This window comes from Martes martes (genome assembly GCF_963455335.1).
Source record: "Martes martes genome assembly, chromosome: 5".
NCBI lineage: Eukaryota > Metazoa > Chordata > Mammalia > Carnivora > Mustelidae > Martes > Martes martes.
In genome coordinates, this window is record NC_137892.1 from 95209413 (window position 1) to 95231031 (window position 21619).

General features: G+C 38.4%; 1 protein-coding gene across 1 annotated transcript in view; it reads right to left on the reverse strand.

Moving 5' to 3' along the window:
* Positions 1-21619, reverse strand: part of HSPA4 (heat shock protein family A (Hsp70) member 4) — a 48233-nt gene that overhangs the window by 6705 nt on the left and 19909 nt on the right. Inside the window, exons 6-14 of the mRNA XM_080803365.1 lie at positions 21359-21492; positions 18771-19015; positions 9541-9617; positions 7663-7814; positions 7044-7150; positions 6475-6608; positions 5093-5274; positions 3489-3578; positions 118-270 (exon numbers count right to left, since the gene is read on the reverse strand). Coding sequence (XP_080659491.1) covers positions 118-270; positions 3489-3578; positions 5093-5274; positions 6475-6608; positions 7044-7150; positions 7663-7814; positions 9541-9617; positions 18771-19015; positions 21359-21492 — 1274 coding nt within the window. The remainder of the gene's footprint in view (positions 1-117; positions 271-3488; positions 3579-5092; positions 5275-6474; positions 6609-7043; positions 7151-7662; positions 7815-9540; positions 9618-18770; positions 19016-21358; positions 21493-21619) is intronic.

Sequence of the window (21619 nt, forward strand, 5' to 3'; positions counted from 1 at the left end):
TACTGCCTTAAACTCCGAACAATTAAAAATGCATAAAAGGTCACTACACAAAGCGTTTGAATGTTATGGACACATTAATCTGTTAGCTTCTTGTTCTAAGAGAACTGAAATAACCACCTCATTTTCAATGTACAAGTTGAGCATCTCCCTGTCTATCTGCCACAATAGCTGATTCTCAATTGGCAGGTCCACAGTACTGGTCTTCACTTTTGCCTTCTTGGCTTGAGGTGGTTGGTCCATCTTTTTGTCTTTTGATCCAGCTTGAGAGGTCTAAAATAACAAGAAATCATTTTTAACAAACACATATACAGACTATCTTAAACTTCTAAATGGGTCATGTTTTCAAGAGCACTTTTTGGTTTTTTATTAGTTTTCTAATGATATAAATAATCTGGGATGACTACTTATAATATCTACTTACAGTAACTATTATATTACTTAAAGTAAGTATTATATGAGTAGTCAAATCCACAGAGAAAACAGAAATAATGGTGGGTGCCAAGGGCTAGAGGGAGGGAAACAGAGGCATTGGGGAGTTGTTGTTTAATGGACAGAGTATCTATTTGGCAAAATGAAAAATTTCAGAACACTGGCTGTACCACAGCATGAATATACTTACTACTACTGCACTGTATGTACGTATACACACACACACACACACACACACACACCCTCCCATAACCCCACAATCAGCACATCACTATTAAATCTTCTATTTTCTTATATTTTCTATTTATGAGTACTTGCACAGCCAAATGGAAGTAACTGAACTTTATTAACTGATGTGAAAATGAGTAACAGACTGAAACCACCTACAAGCTCTGTAAAACTTTTTAAAATACCACAATCAGAAATACCACAAAGTGAGACTATATATTGCAATGTCATAATGTGAGAAAAAAAACATGCTTTCAGGGGCGCCTGGGTGGCTCAGTAGGTTAAAGCCTCTGCCTTCGGCTCAGGTCATGATCCCAGGGTCCTGGGATCAAGCCCAGCATTGGGCTCTCTGCTCAGCAGGGAGCCTGCTTCCTCCTCTCTCTGCCTGCTTCTCTGCCTACATGATCTCAGGGTCCTGGGATCGAGCTCTGCATCAGGCTCTCTGCTCAGCAGGGAGCCTGCTTCCCCCCTCTCTCTCTGCCTGCCTCTCTGCCTACCTGTGATCTCTCTGTCAAATAAATAAATAAAATCTTTAAAAAAAATTTAAAAATGCTTTCAATACTGGCACCAAACTTAAACATGAAAACATGGAAGTCAGCATTAAAAAATAGGATTGTAAAGGATTCAAAAATGTTACGTAGTCATTTAAATAAATACTTGGGATAAATTTATTATTTACACTATCTACAAAATACATGTAAATAGTTAATTATTTAAAACACTATCTTTTGGGGTGCCTGGGTGGCTCAGTCACTGAGCGTCTGCCTTTGGCTCAGGTCATGGTCTCAAAGTTCTGGGATCAAGCCCCGCATCGGGCTCTCTGCTTGGCGGGAGGCCTGCTTCTCCCTCTCCCACTCCCCCTACTTGTGTTCCCTCTCTGTGTCTCTCTCTGTCAAATAAATAAAATATTAAAAAAAAAAAACACTTTTTATTTGTAAGTGATATAGCAGATAAAGGACTAGTATCCACAATCTATAAAGAACTTATCAAACTCAACACCCAAAGAACAAACAATCCAAACAAGAAATGGACAGAAGACATGAACAGACATTTCTGCAAAGTCGACATCCAAATGGCCAACAGACACATGAGAGAGTGCTCAACATCGCTGGGCATCAGGGAAATACAAATCAAAACCACAGTGAGATACCACCTTACAGCAGTCAGAATGACTAAAATTCACAAGTCAAGAAATGACAGATGTTAGCTAGGGTACTGAGAAAGGGAAAGCCTTCTACACTGTTGGTGGAAATGCAAGCTGGTGCAGGCCACTCTGGAAAACAGTATGGAGGTTCCTCTAAAAGTTGAAAATAGAGCTACCCTACTACCCAGCAATCGCACTACTGGGTATTTACCCCAAAGATACAAATGCAGTGATCCAAAGGGGCACGTGCACCCGAATGTTTATACCGGCAATGTCCTCAATAGCCAAACTATGGAAGAAGCCTAGATGTCCATAGACAGATGAATGGATAAAGAAAATGTGAAGTGTGTATACACACAATACACAAACAGGAATATTATGTAGCCATCAAAAACAAAATTTTGCTATTTGCAACATGGATGGAACTAGAACTAGAAGGTATTACGCTAACTGAATTAAGTCAATCAGAGAAAGACAATTATCATATGATCTCACTGATACGTGGAATTTGAGAAACGAGGCAGAGGATCACAGGGGAAGACAAAAAAAATGAAACAAGACGAAACTAGAGAGGGAGACAAACCATAAGAGAGTTTTAATCTCGGGAAACAAACTGAGGGTTGCTGCAGTGGTGGGTGGTTGGAGGGATGGGGTGGCTGGATAATGGACAGACACCGGGGAGGGTATGTGCTATGGTGAGAGCTGTGAACTGTGTAAGATTGATGAATCACAGACCTGTACCCCTGAAACAAATAATATGTTATATATTAATAAAAAGTAAAATAAAATAAAAAAAATAAAAATAAAACACTATCTTTGGGGCACCTGGGTGGCTCAATACATTAAGTGTCTGCCTTTGGCTCAGTTTGTGATCCCAGGGCCCTGTATTGGGTTCCATGCCCTGTAGGAAGTCTGCTTTTCTTTCCACCCTTCTACCACTCATGCTCTCTCTCAAAAAAATAGATAAAACCTCTTTATAAATAAATACATAAAAATTTAAAAACTATCTTTAGACAAAAGACAAGCGTGAGAGAGGTAACAAAATTTGAAAAAATTACATCTCATTTATCAGAAAAGAGTAAATTATGGACAGGATGAAAAAAAGAGTAACAGCCATTCAGAAACCAACATGAACCAATCACCAGCCTGGTCAAATTATGGTTTTTGAGTGCATTCTTCCCAAATTCCAAAGGGACTAGAGTTCAAAGTTCTTGCCAAACATACTTTCGAAACTCACTACAAAATCTTACTTAAAAACTTCATATATGTAAAGAATTCCTAATACAACTGACCCTTAAATAAAACAGGTTTGAACTGCAGAGGTCCATCTACATACAGTTTTGATAAATAACAGTATATTACTATAAATGTATCTTCTCTGATTTATGATTTTCTTAGTAACATATTCTTTTCTGTAGTCTACCTTACAGTAAGAACACAGTATGTAACACCTATAACATACCGAAGAGGAGTTAATCAACTATTCATGTTATTCTGGTCAACAGACTAGGCCACTAGTAAAGTTTCCGGAGAGTCAAAAGTTATATGCAGATTTTTTTTACTGCACAAGGGTTAGTACCCCTAATCTGCACACTGTACAAGGGTCAACTGTGTAACTACCTTCTAAGACATAGCATCTCATGTATGTAAAGAGATTACAAATCCTATTCTAAAACACAACTCATACCTCCATTTCTTCAGACTCTGCCTTATTTTCTGCTGGTGTCTGCTGCTGCTGGTCTTCAGCATGTGGTTCCTCCTGGTCCACCTGCATCTTCTGAAAAACAGGTCACATCGAATCCTCAAACTAGGAAATACTAACAAAAGACTAAGCAACCTTCATGACACACTGGCAAAATACCATGGTATGGAATTCCAGATCAATTACCAGCCATCGAGATGCTTAGACTGAAATTCCAGTTACAACACATATGTTACCTATTAACAGGAAGTTCTCTTCTCTCTCAGTTAATAAATCTGTACAATGGAGTAAACACTTGCCCTATCCTACCATATATACACAGGGGTAGCTGTGAAAATGCTTTGTAAATCATAGCAGTACTCATCTTAATATTTTACACAATATTTCTGAAGAGAGTAGGAGTTTCTCCATGCTCCCTCGTGAGTAAATTTCTCTCAAAAGTTTCAACATTAAATTCAACATTAAATAAATAAATCTTTTAAAAGGGGGGGCACCTGGGGTGGCTCAGTCGGCTGAGCGACCAACTCTTGGTTTGCACTCAGGTCATGATCTCAGGTTGTGGGATCGAGCCCCATGTCTGGCTCCCTGCTCCATGGGGAGTCTGCTTGGGATTCTCTCTCCTTTCTCTCTCCTCCTTCTCCCTCTGTCCGCCCCCCCCCCACCACTGCTAGCTCTTGCTCTCTCTTCCTCTTTCAAAATAAATAAATAAATCTTTTTTTAAAAAGTCTCAACATTTTCAAGCAGTTTTTAAATTAGTCTTTTCATCCTCACAAGTACAACCATTGTGCGCATTAGGGTAGGTAAACACCTTGAGAATTCTGTTAAAAAAGAACAATGCCTGGGGGTGCCTGGGTGGCTCAGTCCGTTGAGCTTCCAACTCTTGGTTTCAGCTAAGGTTATCATCTCTTGGGCTGTGGGATTGAGCCCCACATCGGGCTCCCCGCTCAGTGGGGAGCCTACTTGAAGATTCTCTTTCTGCTTCTCCCCCAACTTGCATGCATACAGGCATGCTTTCCCTTAATTAAATAAATCTTTAAAAACAAAAAACAAAAAACAAAGCCTGACAATAATGACAAAGAAGGGAAAAGTTTGTGCAGACTTGAATCACCGGCTCCCAATGTCTGCAGCTCCTAAAAATGACTCCAGAGGCTTTTATAAGTGATACCTGGGCCTTAACCCAGACAAACTCAATATGACCTCTGGAGACTCCAACATTTGTAGTTTCATAAAGCTTGATTTTGATGCACAGTAAGGATGAGACCCAGGACATGATTCCAATAAATGACTGTAAAATCAACTTATGAAAATAATCAACCAAGACTCAAAGCATTCTTCAGTAATGAGAATCAAAAACAACTCAACTTGAGAAGTACATGGTCTGAAGAGAGAACCCAAACTATATTTCATTTCTATTAGATAGACTGCATGAAGAGCTTCTGCTAGCTCACCTGTGGTGGGATAAGGGGACACGGTGCACTCTCGGCAGCTGTCACAAGGTTCCTCACTTGCCACCCAGTCAATCTTAGAATTTCTAGACAAGTCACCTTTACACCATCATAAGTTTAAAATGTATAAAATGACCAGATTACCTCTTCCTCCTTTGCATTCTGATCTGTTTCCATCGGTTCCTCATTTTCCTCAAACTTGAGCACTTCCACTAGAGATGCACTGGATACACTAAAGATGCCATGAACGTTTACTCGAACCTTGACTTTCACTTTTGAACTGGAGCCATCAGACTGAGGAGTGACTTTCTGAACTAAAAACTGAGCTAGGGACATATGAAACAAAAAAGAAGACATAACCTGAGAGGATGAATTAAAACATGAATATATGCCCATACGGCCAGGTTATGCCCATTTCTCAGTGACAGGTCAGTAATATGACACTTCAAATAAACCAAATCATCAGATTTCTCCTCCTTCTCTCATAAATAGTCAAACTCTTAGTACCTTGTCCCAGTTGAGGACTAACACATCTCCTAACCCTCCGAACACTTTCTTACCTCTTGTCCCTTATTCCAATTCATCTTTATATGCCACTGCCAGGGAAGTTCCTAAACCAATGTCACGTCTCCTCTACTGAAAAAAACCCTAGTGATTCCATAACGTTTCTGTCATTTATCAAGAAACTGACATACATCGAGAGTCAGTAATTACAACAAATTTTTACTTGCTTTTTAATTCACAAAACAGAATTTCTCATTCTTATTCCTGTTTTACTAATGAGGAAAACAGAATAGGTTAACATTCCCACACCTTCTAAGTGCCATTCAGGATACTCCTAATACTTTACTCATGTATTCTAAGTCTGTGACGATCATGTAATTCTAGTTTCTTTCCTCAGCTAGTACAATTTCCATGTTTGAAGAGTTTCTAAGGGTCGGGACGCCTGGGTGGCTCAGTTGGTTAAGTGGCTGCCTTCGGCTCAGGTCATGATCCCAGCATCCTGGGATCGAGTCCCACATCGGGCTCCTTGCTTGGCAGGGAGCCTGCTTCTCCCTCTGCCTCTGCCTGCCACTCTGTCTGCTTGTGCTCACTCTCACTCCTCTCTCTCTCTGACAAATAAATAAATAAAATCTTTAAAAAAAAAAAAAAGAGTTTCTAAGGGTCTATAAAGACTCTAGCCAACATGGCTCCATATCCTAGGGAACTGACATAACAATTTTCTAATGATTTTCTGTCCATCCTTTAATTCTGTGTTAGGGTCAACATTGAGTTTAACTCCTTTTTAGTATCTACGTATTATCACATTACATACAAGGTACACCCACTATACGCATTAACCAAGAAATATTGCCCACACAATAGAGATCAAATTAAACAGTAACCATCTTGCTAGTAGTGAACTGGTCACAACCTAGAAGAGATTTTTTTGTGGGATTTTCAATACCAAATTTCAGAATACTTGCTCTCTCCCAGTTTTCCTAAGTACATAAATTTTCGTTTTTTAAATTTCAAATTCTACTTACCTATAGCAGGATCTGGATAGGGCAAATCCTGTGGGGAACTATAATAGGCCTCAAGAGTAAAAGGTTCCTTTCTATAAAATGTGAGTACTTTAGAGAAAGGAGCAGAATGATTTTTTGTAAAGACTTCACAGTCACTAGATGGGAGGAAAAAGACAAAAACACACAAATTTAAGATATTCCTGAACACTTTTACCAATTTACTCTACATCTGTAATTATTGCATGACTCATGCTCTCTCATCTGTCATTTCCGGGATATAAAAGGTTCCAAAAGGGGGGATGAGGGGACTTACATATATATCCATAGATATATATGAAATCAGTTTTAAGAAAAGGAATATAAATATACTGCAGTAAGTACGTAAAAGGCACTAATTACTTCAGCAGGATCAATTATAATAAACTAAGTAAGGACACAAAATTTATTCTCAAGACTAAGGCATCGCTTTTGCTTCATGCACTGTAATGAAATGCTACAAATCTGCAAAAGTTTAAATGGAAGGCAATATTTCACTCATACTTAACACTAAGTTAACTTTAAGTATAAAAATAATTAATAAATGTTATTACCTTGACCCTTCTTCAGCTGGAGAATTCCACCTCAGAGATATTGGATACGGTACTACATCAGTTATAGAAAATTCTCTGACTTTGAAAGCAGGCGATAAGATTGCACACTAGAATAATAATTTTTAAAAATTCCATATGACAAGCACAGACATTATGTTATGATGAGGCCTATAAATAAATGACTTCAAAAAACCACCATCAATGGTTTTTAGGTGTTCACATTAATAATTTAATGATGTGTAAGTGGCTTTAAAAACTTCTATCATTTGTCAAATTAATTCTTCTAGCCATTACTTACCATTTTTCCATTAACCCAAACCTTTACTTAACTGATGTATGATGCTACTTCACATATAAACAATAGATAATGTGCCAAATTCTAGTAATATTTCAGGCTTACCTATGTTTCTAGTAAATTAATTGAGCTTACTGCATGTTATAGAGTACAATTCCATTTAACACCACCTTTGATATGCATTATAAAACTAAAATTTCAGAAACTTACACCTAGAGATCATGCTAATAAGCTAACCTCATATTACTAGCTGGATACAGAAAAGCAATGCTGTCTAGGCACAATGACCTATAAATGGATGGCTCCCTATGAGAGAAAGCTCACCTGCAATGCACAGCCTCGAGTGACAGCTTCATCAGCATTTAGTGTCGTACTAAGTTCTTTACCAAAAAATTTGCTGATCTTCTCTTTTACTGCAGGGATTCGTGTCGCGCCACCAACTATCTCCACTGCATAAATATCTTCTTTCTTTAACTCTATTTTTAAATTATTAGAATAGACATTGAGATGAAAACAACTTTTAAATTAGTATTTTACAACAAAATAAAAGACCAATGTAACATCTTAACACAACAAAATAACTTACAGATCCGTAACAAAACCCAGCCATTCCTTCGCCCTCTCATCACCACCATACACATACACACAGACATACAGACACACACAGCTTTAGCATCTGAAAATACGTATTTTTTTTTTTATGTGAGAGAGAGACAGTGAAAGAGAGCATGAGAGAGAAGCAGACTCCCTGTGGAGCCGGGAGCCCGATGCGGGACTCGATCCTGGTACTCCGGGATCATGACCTGAGCCGAAGGCAGTTGCCTAACCAACTGAGCCACCCAGGTGCCCCTGAAAATACGTATGTTCTGATACACCAAGGAACAGGGGCAGTGTGGTACAATACTGGAACTTCTCGTGAACTTAAGAGGACACAGGCATGAATACTAAATGCCCTACAGCACAGAGACCCCGAATCTCTGAAACAGTCCCATGCAAAAAAATTGTTAAAACATCAATAGTTAAGCTAGCCACAGGGAAAGTAAGAGGGCCTTGAAATACTGAGTTAACTCTGACATGGCAAGAAAGAAAGGAAGGAGGAAGGAATGAAAAAAGAAAGGAAGAAAAGGAAACAAAGAAAGAAAGAACTATTCGACGCACACCTAGCCACATGAGCACTTCATCCAGAGCACAGGCACAGTAGATTATTAACACAGGTACAGCCTCTACCTAAAAGTAGTAAAGAAGGTGCACACCAAAGCTCTTCAGTCACTCATAGAATATTCCCAACACCGCCTGATTTCCTAGTCACATTTTATGTAACAAATAGTGACGATATGTTGAAGGGCTCTTTAAAGAAATGGGCTATCCCAGTATGGAAAGAAAATGCCAGTTTAACATAATCACTCTGATTTAAGAACTGACCTTTGTCAAGACGACAGTACATGTCAACACTGAAATACTTAGCAACCAACACAACAGTGGATTCCAAGTAAAAGTATGCTGAAGGTTTTAGGAAAATTAGTGATATATTACTAAATCAAACATCTACTTTTAGCTAGAGATAAAACTAAAGCATCCTTTTAAAATAACGATGTGGTGACATCCTCTCTTGGGCTGTATTTCTCAGTCAGCAAAAGATTCAGACAGAAAACCCTGTACAACTACCACAAGCAGCAATGCAAAAGACGATTTTTACCACTATAAAATAAATGCGATGTTTATATCCATTTGAATCTGAATTAGCTTTTTTTTTTAATGGATGAAGATCTTATTTTATTTTTTAAGATTTTATTTATTTATTTGACAGAGATCACAAGTAGGCAGAGAGGCAGACGGGGGGGGGGGGGGCCGGCGCAGGCTCCCCGCAGAGCAGAGAGCCGGATGTGGGGCTTGATCCCAGAACCCTGGGACCATGACCTGAGCCAAAGGCAGAGGCTTTAACCCACTGAGCCACCCAGGTGCCCCTGAATTAGCTTTCTTGAGAAAACTATTAGATTTCCCGGGACACCATTATCAAAAGAGGTGGGAGCGGGGTGGGGGGCGGTGTGATCCAGAGGAAAGATAGACATAGAAAGAAGCTTAATACAGCAATGAAGTAAGTGATCTATAAAAGGAAAATCTGTGTAACTTAAAAAAAAAAAAAAAGTAACATTTTCCAAAGAGCCATGATTATACAAACAATTGAGTCACAGTAATACTTACTGGCTTGTTCCAAAACACTACGAAGTGGTGGCTCCACTCTAGCTAAGAGATCTTCGCACATCTCCAGAAATTTGCCCCTATGAAAAAAGGACAAGAGGTTTGAAATCACATTCCACTCTTATGTGGGGGAATAAATGGCTATAATCAAAAAGGCAGGTAATAACAAGTATTGGCAAGAATGCGGAGAACATGAATCCCTCATATGTTCCTGGTAAGAATATAAAATGGTGTGGCCATTTTGGAAAAGAATTTGGCAGTTCTTCGAAATGTTAAACACAGTATTACCATATGACCCAGCAATTTCACTCTAGGTATATAACCAAAAGAACTGAAAATATGTATCCACACAAAAACTTGGACATAAATGTTCTTCACACAGCAGCATTACTCACAACAGCCAAAAAAGTGGAAAAAGAACTAATTTCCATAAAGTAACACTCAGGAATAAAAAGGAATACAGTAAGAGGCTCATAGTTGTTAAAACATGGATAAACCTTCAAAAAATTATGCAAGGTGAAAGAAGCCAATCAAAAAGAATACATATCGTATGACTCCATTTATATGAAATGTTCAGAATAGGTAAATCCCCAAACAGGAAGTAGATTAATGGTTCCTAGGGCTGGAAGAAGAACAGATGATGAAAGACGCTGATGGGTACAATTTCTTTTTTCCTTTTTTTTTTTAACACACTTTTATTTTTTTTTAAGATCAGTTTTAGGTTTAGAGAGAAATAAACAGAAAGTACAGAGAATTCTCACATACCATACCCTTCACTCATCCCCTTGCCCCAGTTCCCCTACTAACATCTTACATGGCTGTGATCACATTTCTATCTAACAAGTGATGAGCCAATACTAACCCATGACAGTATAAATTAGTGCTCTATAGGTTTTGACACATGTATAATGATAAGTATCCAGCTTGATAGTATTACATGGAATAGTTTCACTGCCCTAAAATCCTGTGCTCCACCTATTCATCCCTCACTTCCCTGAACCCCTGCAGACCACTGATGTTTCACAGCCTCCATAGTTCTGCCTTTTCCAGAAGATCATACAGGTGAAATCAAATAGTATATAATCTTTTCAAACTGGCTTCTTCTGCTTCAATTAATTATGCATTTAGGGTTCCTCCAAGTCTTTTTATACCTCAATAACTCATTCAGGGTTTTTTTTTTATGATGATGAAAATATTCTATAATTGGGTTGTGGGGATGGTTGCCCAATTTTGTGACTATACTAAAAACCACTGATCAGACACTTTAGAAGTATAATTTTTATGAATTCTATCTCTGAGGTACAAAATAAATTTACACACGAGTGGCAAAAATTTCGGGCGCCTAGGTGGCTCAGTGAAGCCTCTGCCTTCAGCTCAGGTCATGATCTCAGGTTCCTGGGATCCAGCCAGCATCAGGCTTTCTGCTCAGCAGGAAGCCTGCTTCCCCCCCTCTCTGTCTGCCTCTCTGCCTACCTGTGATCTCTGTCTGCCAAGTAAGTAAATAAAATCTTTAAAAAAAAAAAAAAAAAAAAAGAATGGTAAGAATTTAAGACCACCTATAGCAATACTGGTGAAGATGTAAAACTAAAACTCTTACATGTTGATTAGAGTTTAAAATGAGTTTTTTCCCTAATAACAAAAAAACTGGAAAAAGCTAGTGTCCATCAAGAGGAGAAAATCAATCCTCAATGGCACACTAGTCAGCAATACACAAGAAGGAACAAATGACAGATACAACTATTCAATGAATCTCAAATGTTATGCTAAGCAAACCAAGCCTTACACAAGACTACACACTGGATGGTGCATTTCTAAGAAGTCCTTGAACAGGCAATTTTCATCTCCGACCCCTTAAAATGAAAAGTCCCATCGGCAGCTGTCCCTGGAGATGAAGGCCTGGGGAAACATTTCTGGAGATGATGGACTGTCTCCTGAGAAGGGTACTGGTCCATTGTCAAAACTCAGCAAAAGAACATTTCAAATTTGAGTATGTCATTATATAAAAATAAAACAAGAACTATAAAACAGTGAATTCTGATTAATATACATACTTTAGTACATAGGGAAAAGTATACAGATAGACGTCTGCAATTTAGTTTGAGGTGCATCAAAAAGTAAAACTGGTGGATAGATAGAAAGATGGATAGATAAATAGGTACAGTTAATATTTTAAGTAGAAGAAACCAAAAGGCAGGATAGGGATGTTCACTATAAAAGTCTTTGTTTTGGGGGCACCTGGGTGGCTCAGTGGGTTAAAGCCTCTGCCTTAGGTCATGATCTCAGGGTCCTGGGATCGAGCCCCGCATCGGGCTCTCTACTCAGCAGGGAGCCTGCTTCCCCCTCTCTCTCTGCCTGCCTCTCTGCCTACTTGTGATCTGTCAAATAAATAAATAAAATCTTAAAAAAAAAAAAGTCTTTGTTTTGTTGCATGTTTAAAAATCTCCATCATAAAAAAATGCAAAGAATCCTGCAGAGAGGAGTCTTAAAAGATGGCAAAAGCAGTAGTAGAGCATTTTTGTTTCTTTTTTAAAATTTGTTTGGAGGGACGCCCGGGTGGCTCAGTGGGTTAGGCCTCTGCCTTCAGCTCGGGTCGTGATCTCAGGGTCCTGGGATCGAGTCCCGCATCGGGCTCTCTGCTCAGCAGGGAGCCTGCTTCCCCCGCCCCTGCCCTTCTCTCTCTCTGCCTGCTTCTCTGCCTACTTGTGATCTCTCTCTGTCCATGAATAAACAGAAATCTTTAAAAAATAAATAAATAAAATTTAAAAAAAATAAAATTTGTTTGGAAAATTCCCACAACCATAAAATTCAACTATTTAAAATGTATAATTATATGGCTTTTAGTATATTCAGAGCTGTGCAAGCATCATCACAATTTTATAACACTTCCGTCACCATTAACCATTATTCCCCAGACCCCCTCACCTACCCCTCAGCCCTAGGCACCCACTCATGCTGGACAGTCCATGTAGCAGAATGATAAAAAATACAGTCCCTTCCAACTGGCTTCTTTCACCTGACATAAAGTTGTCAAGGTTCATCCATGTTATGGATCGCATTTTTTAAATTGCCAAACAACATTCCATTGTACTGCTTCCATTTTCTGGCTATTAGGAGTAGTGCTGCTATGACCATTCATGCGTGAAATTTTTGTGTGCACGGGTTTTATTACTCTGAATGTATACCAAGGAATGGAACTGCTGAATTATATGGTAACTCTACGTCTAACCTATTTTAAGCGACTGCTAAACTGTTTTCAAAATGGCTGCACCATTTTGACCGCCACCAGCAGCCTCTTCAAGGCTTTTGGTAACAGCAATCTTGGTGGGTGTGAACTGTTGTCCCACTGTGGTTTTGATTTGCATTTCCCCAACGGGCTAATGATGTTGACCATCTTTCTCATACCCTTAACTGGCCATTTCTGTATGTACTTTGGAGAAGATTTATTCAGGTCCTTTGCCCATTTTTTAATTGGACTGTCATTTTATTTTCACTTGTAATCACCTCTGTGTATTCTAGATACAAACAGTACAGCTTTTTAATCTCTTCATGTCCTGTCAAATACACAGCAACTAGAATAGCAAAACCAAAACCCCATCAACACAACAAAAACAGGTAACACAGTACTCACCACAAACCCCAAAATACAAATGGGTAAAGAAAAACCATCAATAATTATATAATTCCAAGTATCAGTATCTATGCAAAAGGAAGCAAGAGGAAAACAACAGGACATTTAATGGACCTGAAAATATAATGGACCTGAAAAAATAAACCAAAAGTCAGAAGGCCAATTTGAAAAGAGGTGAAGTCAAGGAGGGGTTGGCATACTCCAGAACAAGAGAATATAAAAAAGGTCCTCGGGACGCCTGGGTGGCTCAGTTGGTTAAGCAGCTGCCTTCGGCTCAGATCATGATCCCAGCGTCCTGGGATCAAGTCCCACATCGGGCTCCTTGCTTGGCAGGGAGCCTGCTTCTCCCTCTGCCTCTGCCTGTGCTCGCTCACTCTCCCTCTCTCTCTCTCTCTCTGACAAATAAATAAATAAAATCTTTAAAAAAAAAAAAGGTCCTCAATGCAGTACATTAAGAACCATGCGGAATAGGAACCAATAAATGCTCTACAGTAACCAAATTAAATCCTTCAGGGGTGTCTGGGTGGCTCAGTCGTTAAGCATTTGGCTTCAACTCAGGTCACAATCCCAGGGGCATCAGGCTCCCCGCTCAGCGGGAAGCCTGCTTCTCCCTCTCCCACTCCCCCTGCTTGTATGCCCTCTCTCCCCATCTCTCTGTGTCAAAGAAATAAAATCTTCAAAAAAAAAAAAAAAGTTTCTTTCAAGAAAAAAGGCCACAGTGAGGAAGAACTACTGATAAAATCTGAAGCAAAGAGAACACTGGAGACAAAAGAAGACAGAATAAAGAAAAACATAAGGTTAAGAAGACATTTTAAAAACATTTCGTAAAAACAAAACAGGGCACTATGGAGTAGTGAATTCGGAAAAACTCTTAAATCACACTTCCAGTCTAAAATTTCAGGAATAATAAAAAACATAAGGCGGTTGGGGCTGTGTAGGTGGCTCAGTCAGTTGACCGTCTGACTCTTAGTTTTAGCTCAGGTCATGATCTCAGGGTCATGAGATCAAGACCCGCATCAGCTCCACACTCTGTAAGCAGTCTGCCTGAAGATTCTCTCCTCCTCCCTCTGCCTCTCTCCACACTGACACTCTCTCTGACACACTCCCTCTCATAAGTAAAACTTTTTTTAAAAATGGTTCAGCAAGACAAACCATAAAAGACTTAATCTCAAAAAACAGACTGAGGGTTGCTGGGGGGAGGGGGGACGGGAGAGGGTGGTGGGGATATGGACATTGGGGAGGGTATGGGCTATGATGAGTGCTGTGAAATGTGTAAACCTGGCGATTCACAGACCTGTACCCCTGAGGATAAAAATACATTATATGTTTATTAAAATAAATTAATTAATTTTAAAAAATGGTTCAGCAGTATTATAGATTTTACATAAAAATGAGACTAGACAGGTGACTAGCTGACTCAGTCAGTAGAGCATATGACTCTTGTTCTTGAGGTCATAAGGTTAAGCCCCATTTTGGGGGGGTAGTTTACTTTAAAAAACAAAACAAAAGAACCACAGGTGCCTGGGTGGCTCAGTTAGTTAAGCATCTGCCTAAGGACTCTAGTCATGACCCCTAGGGTCCTGGGATGGAACCCCACACTGGGCTTCCTTCTCAGCAGGGAATCTGCTTCTCCCTCTTCCTTTGTCCCTCCCCTAACCTGTCCTCTCTATCTCCCAAAATAAAATCTTAAATAAATAAAATAAAATAAAATACAAAAAAATGAGACTGACTATGCAAATCCACTGAGACAGGAAGATTAGTAAATCCTTATGGTTAGTGTGGGAGGAATGGAGATGACTGCTAATGGATATACAAGGTTTCTCTTTGGCCTGATGAACACATACCAAAATTAGATCATGGTCCTTGTTGTATAACCCTGTGAGTATACTGAAAGCACTGAATTCTTGAAGTTTTACATGTTTTATGGTATATGAATTGCATCTCAACAAAAAAATGATAAAGAAATTGAAAGAGCTAAAAGAATTAAAAAACTAAGAATTAGAAATAAAAGAACAAATGTCAGACATAAAAAATAACCTAGAAATAACACAAGGACAAATAGCCCAAATAGTGGCATAAAGGGATGAATGGAAAGAGAATGACAAATACAGACCACAAGCAAAAAAGATCCAACATACTTACGTAAGAGCGTTGAAAGAATAAAATCAAAGTACAAGAACAGAACAAATACTGAATAATGTAATTCAAGAAAACTTCCTTGGTTTTTAAATGGCTGCGAAACTACATACTGAAAACACACACTGCATACCTGGGGAAAAAAGATCAGTAACAACCAGCAGCAAAACCCAATTTATCCTGGTAAACTAGACTTTCCAGAAAAGAAAAAAGAAAAAAAAAAATGGGGGCACCTAGCAAAAAGAACAAATAACAAATAACTGAAAAGTACACTGTCACAATTAAACAGGAATGCTATATGCCAAAAGAATATTATTACTCCATTTAAGATAATCAAGTAAAGGGGCATCTGGCTGGCTCAGACAGGGAAGCATGTGACTCTTGATCCCAGGGTTGTAAGTTTGGGAATCACAGTGGGTACAGAGTTTACTTTAAAAAAATCTTTAGGGACGCCTGCGTGGCTCAATCAATTAAGCTGCTGCCTTTGGCTAGGGCATAGTCCCAGGGTCCTGGTCCCAGGGTTCTGGGATCGAGTCCCACATGAGGCTCCTTGCTCAGCAGGGAGCCTGCTTCTCTCTCTGCCTCTGCCTGCCACTCTGCCTGCTCGTGCTCTCTCTCTCTCTCTCTCTCTCTCTCTCTCTCTCTGACAAATAAATAAATAAATAAAACTTCAAAGAAATAAACAAGATAATCAGGGGAAAAATACGAGCTAAGGTCATTTCTATCCAACCAGGTATAAATGTGGAAATGGTCATCAACGTGTGAGAACTTTACACAGTTAACATGTGCCCTTTTTTTTAAATCTATTGCTCATTCCAACAATCAAAATGATGAAAATACATTAACATAAAGCAGTAGTAAATAACAAGCCTCAGGAAAGATGTGGTGAGACTGAAACCCTTATACACTGTTGATCAGAATGTAAAATGGTCCAAATGCTGAGGAAAATAAATTGGTAATTCCTTAAAAAACTAAACACAGAATTAGTGTATGACTCAGCAATTCCACTCCTACATTTATTTCAAAAAGAACTGAAAACAAAAGAGTCAAACAAATACTTATTCATGACTAGTCACAGAAGCACTACTCAAGGCCAAAAGGTAAAAAACAACACAAAGGTCCATCAGTTGATGCAAGAGTTTAAAAAAAAAAAAAGTGATGTTTTTCCATACAGATTATTATTTGTCATAAAAAGCAAAAAAGTACTAACACATGCTACAATGTGAATGAAGCTAGGAAACATAATGTTTACGTGAAAGAGTCAGAAACAAATGAAGCAAAACACAGTTATAATGCCATTTATATGAAACATCTGGAATAGGTAAATCCATAGAGATTAAAAAAAAAATAGTGGTTGCCAGGTACAAGAGGCAAGGGAACTGCTTAATGGTTATGAGGTTTTACTTTGGAGTGATGAAAACGTTTTGTCACTAGATAGAGGTGGTCACTGCACAACGACATAAATGTATTAAAAATGTCAATTTGGGGTTTGTTTGTTTTTTAATGCCAGAGTTTTTCACGGTTTTTTTTTTTTTAAGAATTTATTTATTTGTCAGAGACAGAGCAAGAGAACGGGCACACAAGCAGGGGGAGCAGTAGGCAGAGGGAGGGAGCCCGATGCAGGACTAGATCCGAGGACCCTGGGATCACAACCTGAGCTGAAGACAGATGCTTAACCGACTTAGCCACCCAGGCATCCCAGTTTTTCACTTTAAAATGGTATGTGAGGGCTCAGGTCCCTGCTTCTCCCTCTCCCTTGCTCATGCTCTAAGTAAAAAAAAAATCCTCAAAAATAACAATCATAAAAATAAAAAATGTAAACTTTACCTCAAAAAAAATTAATAGTAATGTCAGAAATAATCCAGTTCCATTAGTTAAAAAAGAAAAAAGACTGCTGGTAAGCATTACAGACTATATGAAGACTATAAACTAGAGCACAAGATATGACAGTTTTACTCTCAATGTACACAAAGTACAACTGGTAAAAGTAACAGCATAGAGGTTGCTTCCAGTTTTAAAAAAGTATAAACTACTTAGAAATGCCTACTTGGCTCTGATTATCACAAAACATTCTACCAACAATTTCTGAAAAACACAATGGTACTCCCCTACACCCTAGTCTCCCTAACACATACACACACAACTGTTGCTTAATAAAAATGAAAACCCTTGGAGCACCTGGGTGGCTCAGTGGTTTAAGCCTCTGCCTTCAGCTCAGGTCGTGATCTCAGGGTCCTGGGATCGAGCCCCGAGTCGGGCTCTCTGCTCAGCAGGGAGCCTGCTTCCCCCTCTCTCTCTGCCTGCCTCTCTGCCTGCTTGTGATCTCTGTCAAATAAATAAATAAAATCTTAAAAAAAAAAAAAAATGAAAACCCTCACTTTCAAGTGGAGAGGAAAGGGGACTACAAATGTGGTTACTAAGCACATTAATATAATTCTAATTTCATCTCAATTTTTTGAGAGTAACTGAGGCCATACTTCCCCAAGCAAGCCATCAATTGTGCTTAAATTTTTTTTTTAATTTATTTATTTGACAGACAGAGAGCACAAGTAGGCAGAGGGGCATGTGCCTAAATTTCTACCAGTAGAGTTCACATCCTAAAGAACTTACCACTCTCATCATGCAAACAACCCAAGAGACAAGAGTAACATTTTGGGTGTTTCTGAGGATAGGATAGGATGAAATGTCAATTACCCAGAATTCTTACAGCACTGTACAAAAAGAGCTATTGCCCACAAGTGACCCTGAACTACCCAAGAACACCAATTTCTGGATCAACAACTGAATCAAATCCAATACTATTCAGCATTAAAGTACCTCGCCTTGATTTTTTTAAAACTACTAACTCACACGTAATCCATGTACCTGTCAACTTACTGGAATAATCAGAACAAAAAGATTAGTCCACATTATTAGAATAATCAAACCCAACTTCACGTGAAAAGCAGGATCCTGAATACCCAACTTTTGTATCAACATGGATGGGACTGGAAGAGATTATGCTAAGTGAAATAAGTGAAGCAGGGAGAGTCAATTATGATATGGTTTCACTTATTTGTGAAACTTAAGGAATAACACGGAGGACATGGCCGGGGTAGAGAGGAGAAGTGAGTTGGGGGAAATCAGAGGGGGAGACAAACCATGAGAGACTGTGGACTCTGAGAAACAAACTGAGGGTTTTAGAGGGGAGGGGGATGGAGGTTGGGTAAGCCTGGTGGTGGGTAATAAGGAGGGCACATATTGCATGGAGCACTGGGTGTGGTGCATAAACAATGAATTCTGGAATACTGAAAAGAAATAAAAATAAATTAAAAAAAAAAAAAAGCAGGATCCTGAATGGTCTCTAATTTTTACCTATAGAAGTTATCTTATAGCAACCATGATCATTTCAATGTTTAACTAAATAAATGCTAACAGAAGTGCAGAAAAATCACAGTTCAGTTTAACACCAAAATACTGGTCTAGTTACCTATTCATAGTCCCAGATACATCAACATCATTCATAAAACATTCGATGCTTAAAGGGAGGTCTGAAGCATTTGCACTCATCAATTTCTTGAGTTTCTCACACTCTTGAGACAGTCGTAATAATGCACGAATTTTGGACTTTATGTCCAGCTTGTATTTCTTCCCAAATTCTTCACAGAAGTGATTTACTAACACCTCATCAAATTTTCTGCCTCCCAGTGTTGTGTCAAATGCAGTGGCAAGAACCTTAGGGAAAAAGATGATTATTAATTCAAAAATAAACCAATTTAAAATTTTATCATAACATATTTAACTAATAAATTATGAGTAGGCACAAACAAGGAAATGTTCCACCTGTCATTTTATCACTCTGAAAAGAGACAATGTAATCCCCAATTTACAGATGATGCTACAGGCCCAAACAGATCAAATAATCTGCAGGTCACAAAGCTAGTAAGTGGCGGAAGTGCAATTCAAAACCCAATCCCCTCAATTTCAAAATCCAAGCCCTTACTACTACACCCATCTGATTATAAGCTAAAATTAAATACCCAAGGCAAATGCACTAACATGTCATTACATAGCTCTGGTCTTATTGCTGTCACAAAACTATGAATAATACCAAAGCCCTACCTCGATGCAGTTTACTACCAGGAAACATACTAGAAGCTTAATTCACAGCAACTTGTAAAAGTCTCACTAGCTCTGATTATCCATTACCCAAAATATCCTGAGCAGATCAGACACAAACTAGATCTAATCCAATTCAATAACAGAAGGTAGGTTAAATAAAATGATTACATTCTTATGAAAAAATTAAATAAAAAATCTCTTCAAAGATGTTAAATGTCGTGGGGAAATTTTAATATATTAAGTAAAGAAAAAAACAGGACACAGAACTGATTAGTCTAATTTGTTTTCTTCAAAAGACTAAAATGAAATACAGCATCCTATTCATAGTACTAACATTGTGAATGCTTTACCACAAAAATGTCCTTCAAGTTTGGGGTGTTTTCATAGTGAGTATTTTTAGAATTAAATTTTAATTATAATTGCAAAACTGACAAATGACAGGAGATAATAAAGGACAATTTTGGTGGGGGTGGGGGAAGGCAAATAATCACAAATACACATCATTCTGACCCAAAGCCAAAGCTAATTATGGCCAATAGCTTCTATTTAAAAAGGTGAGGGATGCTGGATAGCTCAAAGTGTCTGCCTTTGGCTCCAGCTGTGATCCCAGGATTCTGGGATTGAGCCCCACATGAGGCTCCCTGTTGAGCTTCTCCCTCTCTGGCTCCAGTTCCCCCTGCTTGTGCATGCTCTCTCCCTCCCAAATAGATAGAAGCTTTAACAAAAAAAAAAAAAAAAAAAGTTAAAGTATACAATGCACTTTAGAAATAAAGTGATTAGTGATAAATGTTTAAGTATTTACATCTGTAAAAATCATGAACCTGGGGTGCCTGGGTGGCTCAGTGGGTTAAAGCCTCTGCTTTCCGCTCAGGTCATGATCCCAGGGTCCTGGGATCAGGCCCTGCATCGGGCTCTCTGCTCAGGAGGGAGCCTGCTTCCTCCTCTCTCTCTGCCTGCCTCTCTGCCTACTTGTGATCTCTCACTGTCAAATAAATAAATAAAACCTTTAAAAAAAAAATCATGAACCTGTTAGTTCCAACATCTCAAAGATTCATTTTCTTTTTATTGGAAAAAGAAAAAGAAGGAAAAAAAATCCTAGAAACAATATAAATCAGATATAAAGTGAAACCAAGTCTAGTTTTCAAAATAAAAGGATTGTAATAAATAGGGTCTCAAAATGGCCTCCAAACCTAACGAATACTTATTGTGAGACAGACAGACCCTCCTTACCAATCCCCAAATTTGAAGGAGAGGCAACTGAGGCCTTGGCACAAAGAAACCTTGATCCCCAGCCCTAGTAACTGAAGTAAACACGCAAAAACTCACTGGTTCTTAAGCAAATTCTAGATAAAATCAGCAAAAGAACTGATTTTATATCCCATTATGGAGTTGGCAAATTCAAATGTGACCATGTTAACTCTTCGGCCTTCCTTGCCTTGAACACTGCTAGACTTCTCTGTGTCAAAGTGTTTTCTCCAGAGCTCTAAGATTTCCAAAAATCTAGAATGTCACTCTCAGATGGTTTCTTTTTGGGCATTCAAGTTTTAGTCCCCACACTCTTTTCCCAGAACACTCAAAACCTTAAGATCAAGAAAATAATACTTTTGTCTTTAATCCTCAGTATAAAAAAAAAAATAACAAAGGGACTACCTGTTAAAGAATTCTAATAAGCCTGCAGGGTAAACATTATTTTCCAAAAATCATAGATTAGAAAAATAAGAATCAGAAATCTCAAGAGCTTCTTCTTCAAGCTCTATGCTCTTTGCTTCACACCATACCAACTCTTGAAAATTACAGCTTCTACCCTACTTCTACATACCTGGTTCCAGTTTAGATGGCTCATGCCAAGTTTCCGTTAATGAAACAAAATTTTTTAAGTTATTTTTTCAACTACCTCCCATAAATTCCTCACTACCATACACTTGTAATAAAGTTTTCCGGAAATAATATACTTACTTTAAGTTTTCCTTTATTAAACGCACATACAGAAACTTGGTAAGAAGAATGCCCCATGTCTACAAAAACTACATTTCTTGGTTTCTCTTCTAGGGCAGGAAGATCTTGCTTATAGATTCCATAGGCAAGAGCAACTACATAAGAAAAAAATTACAATGTAACATTATCATTTAAATAGTACATTAAAAATTCACTTTAAGTTAAAAAAAAACTTATACAATGAATAGGACTGCATCATGTGCTATGTTTTACAAAGAATCA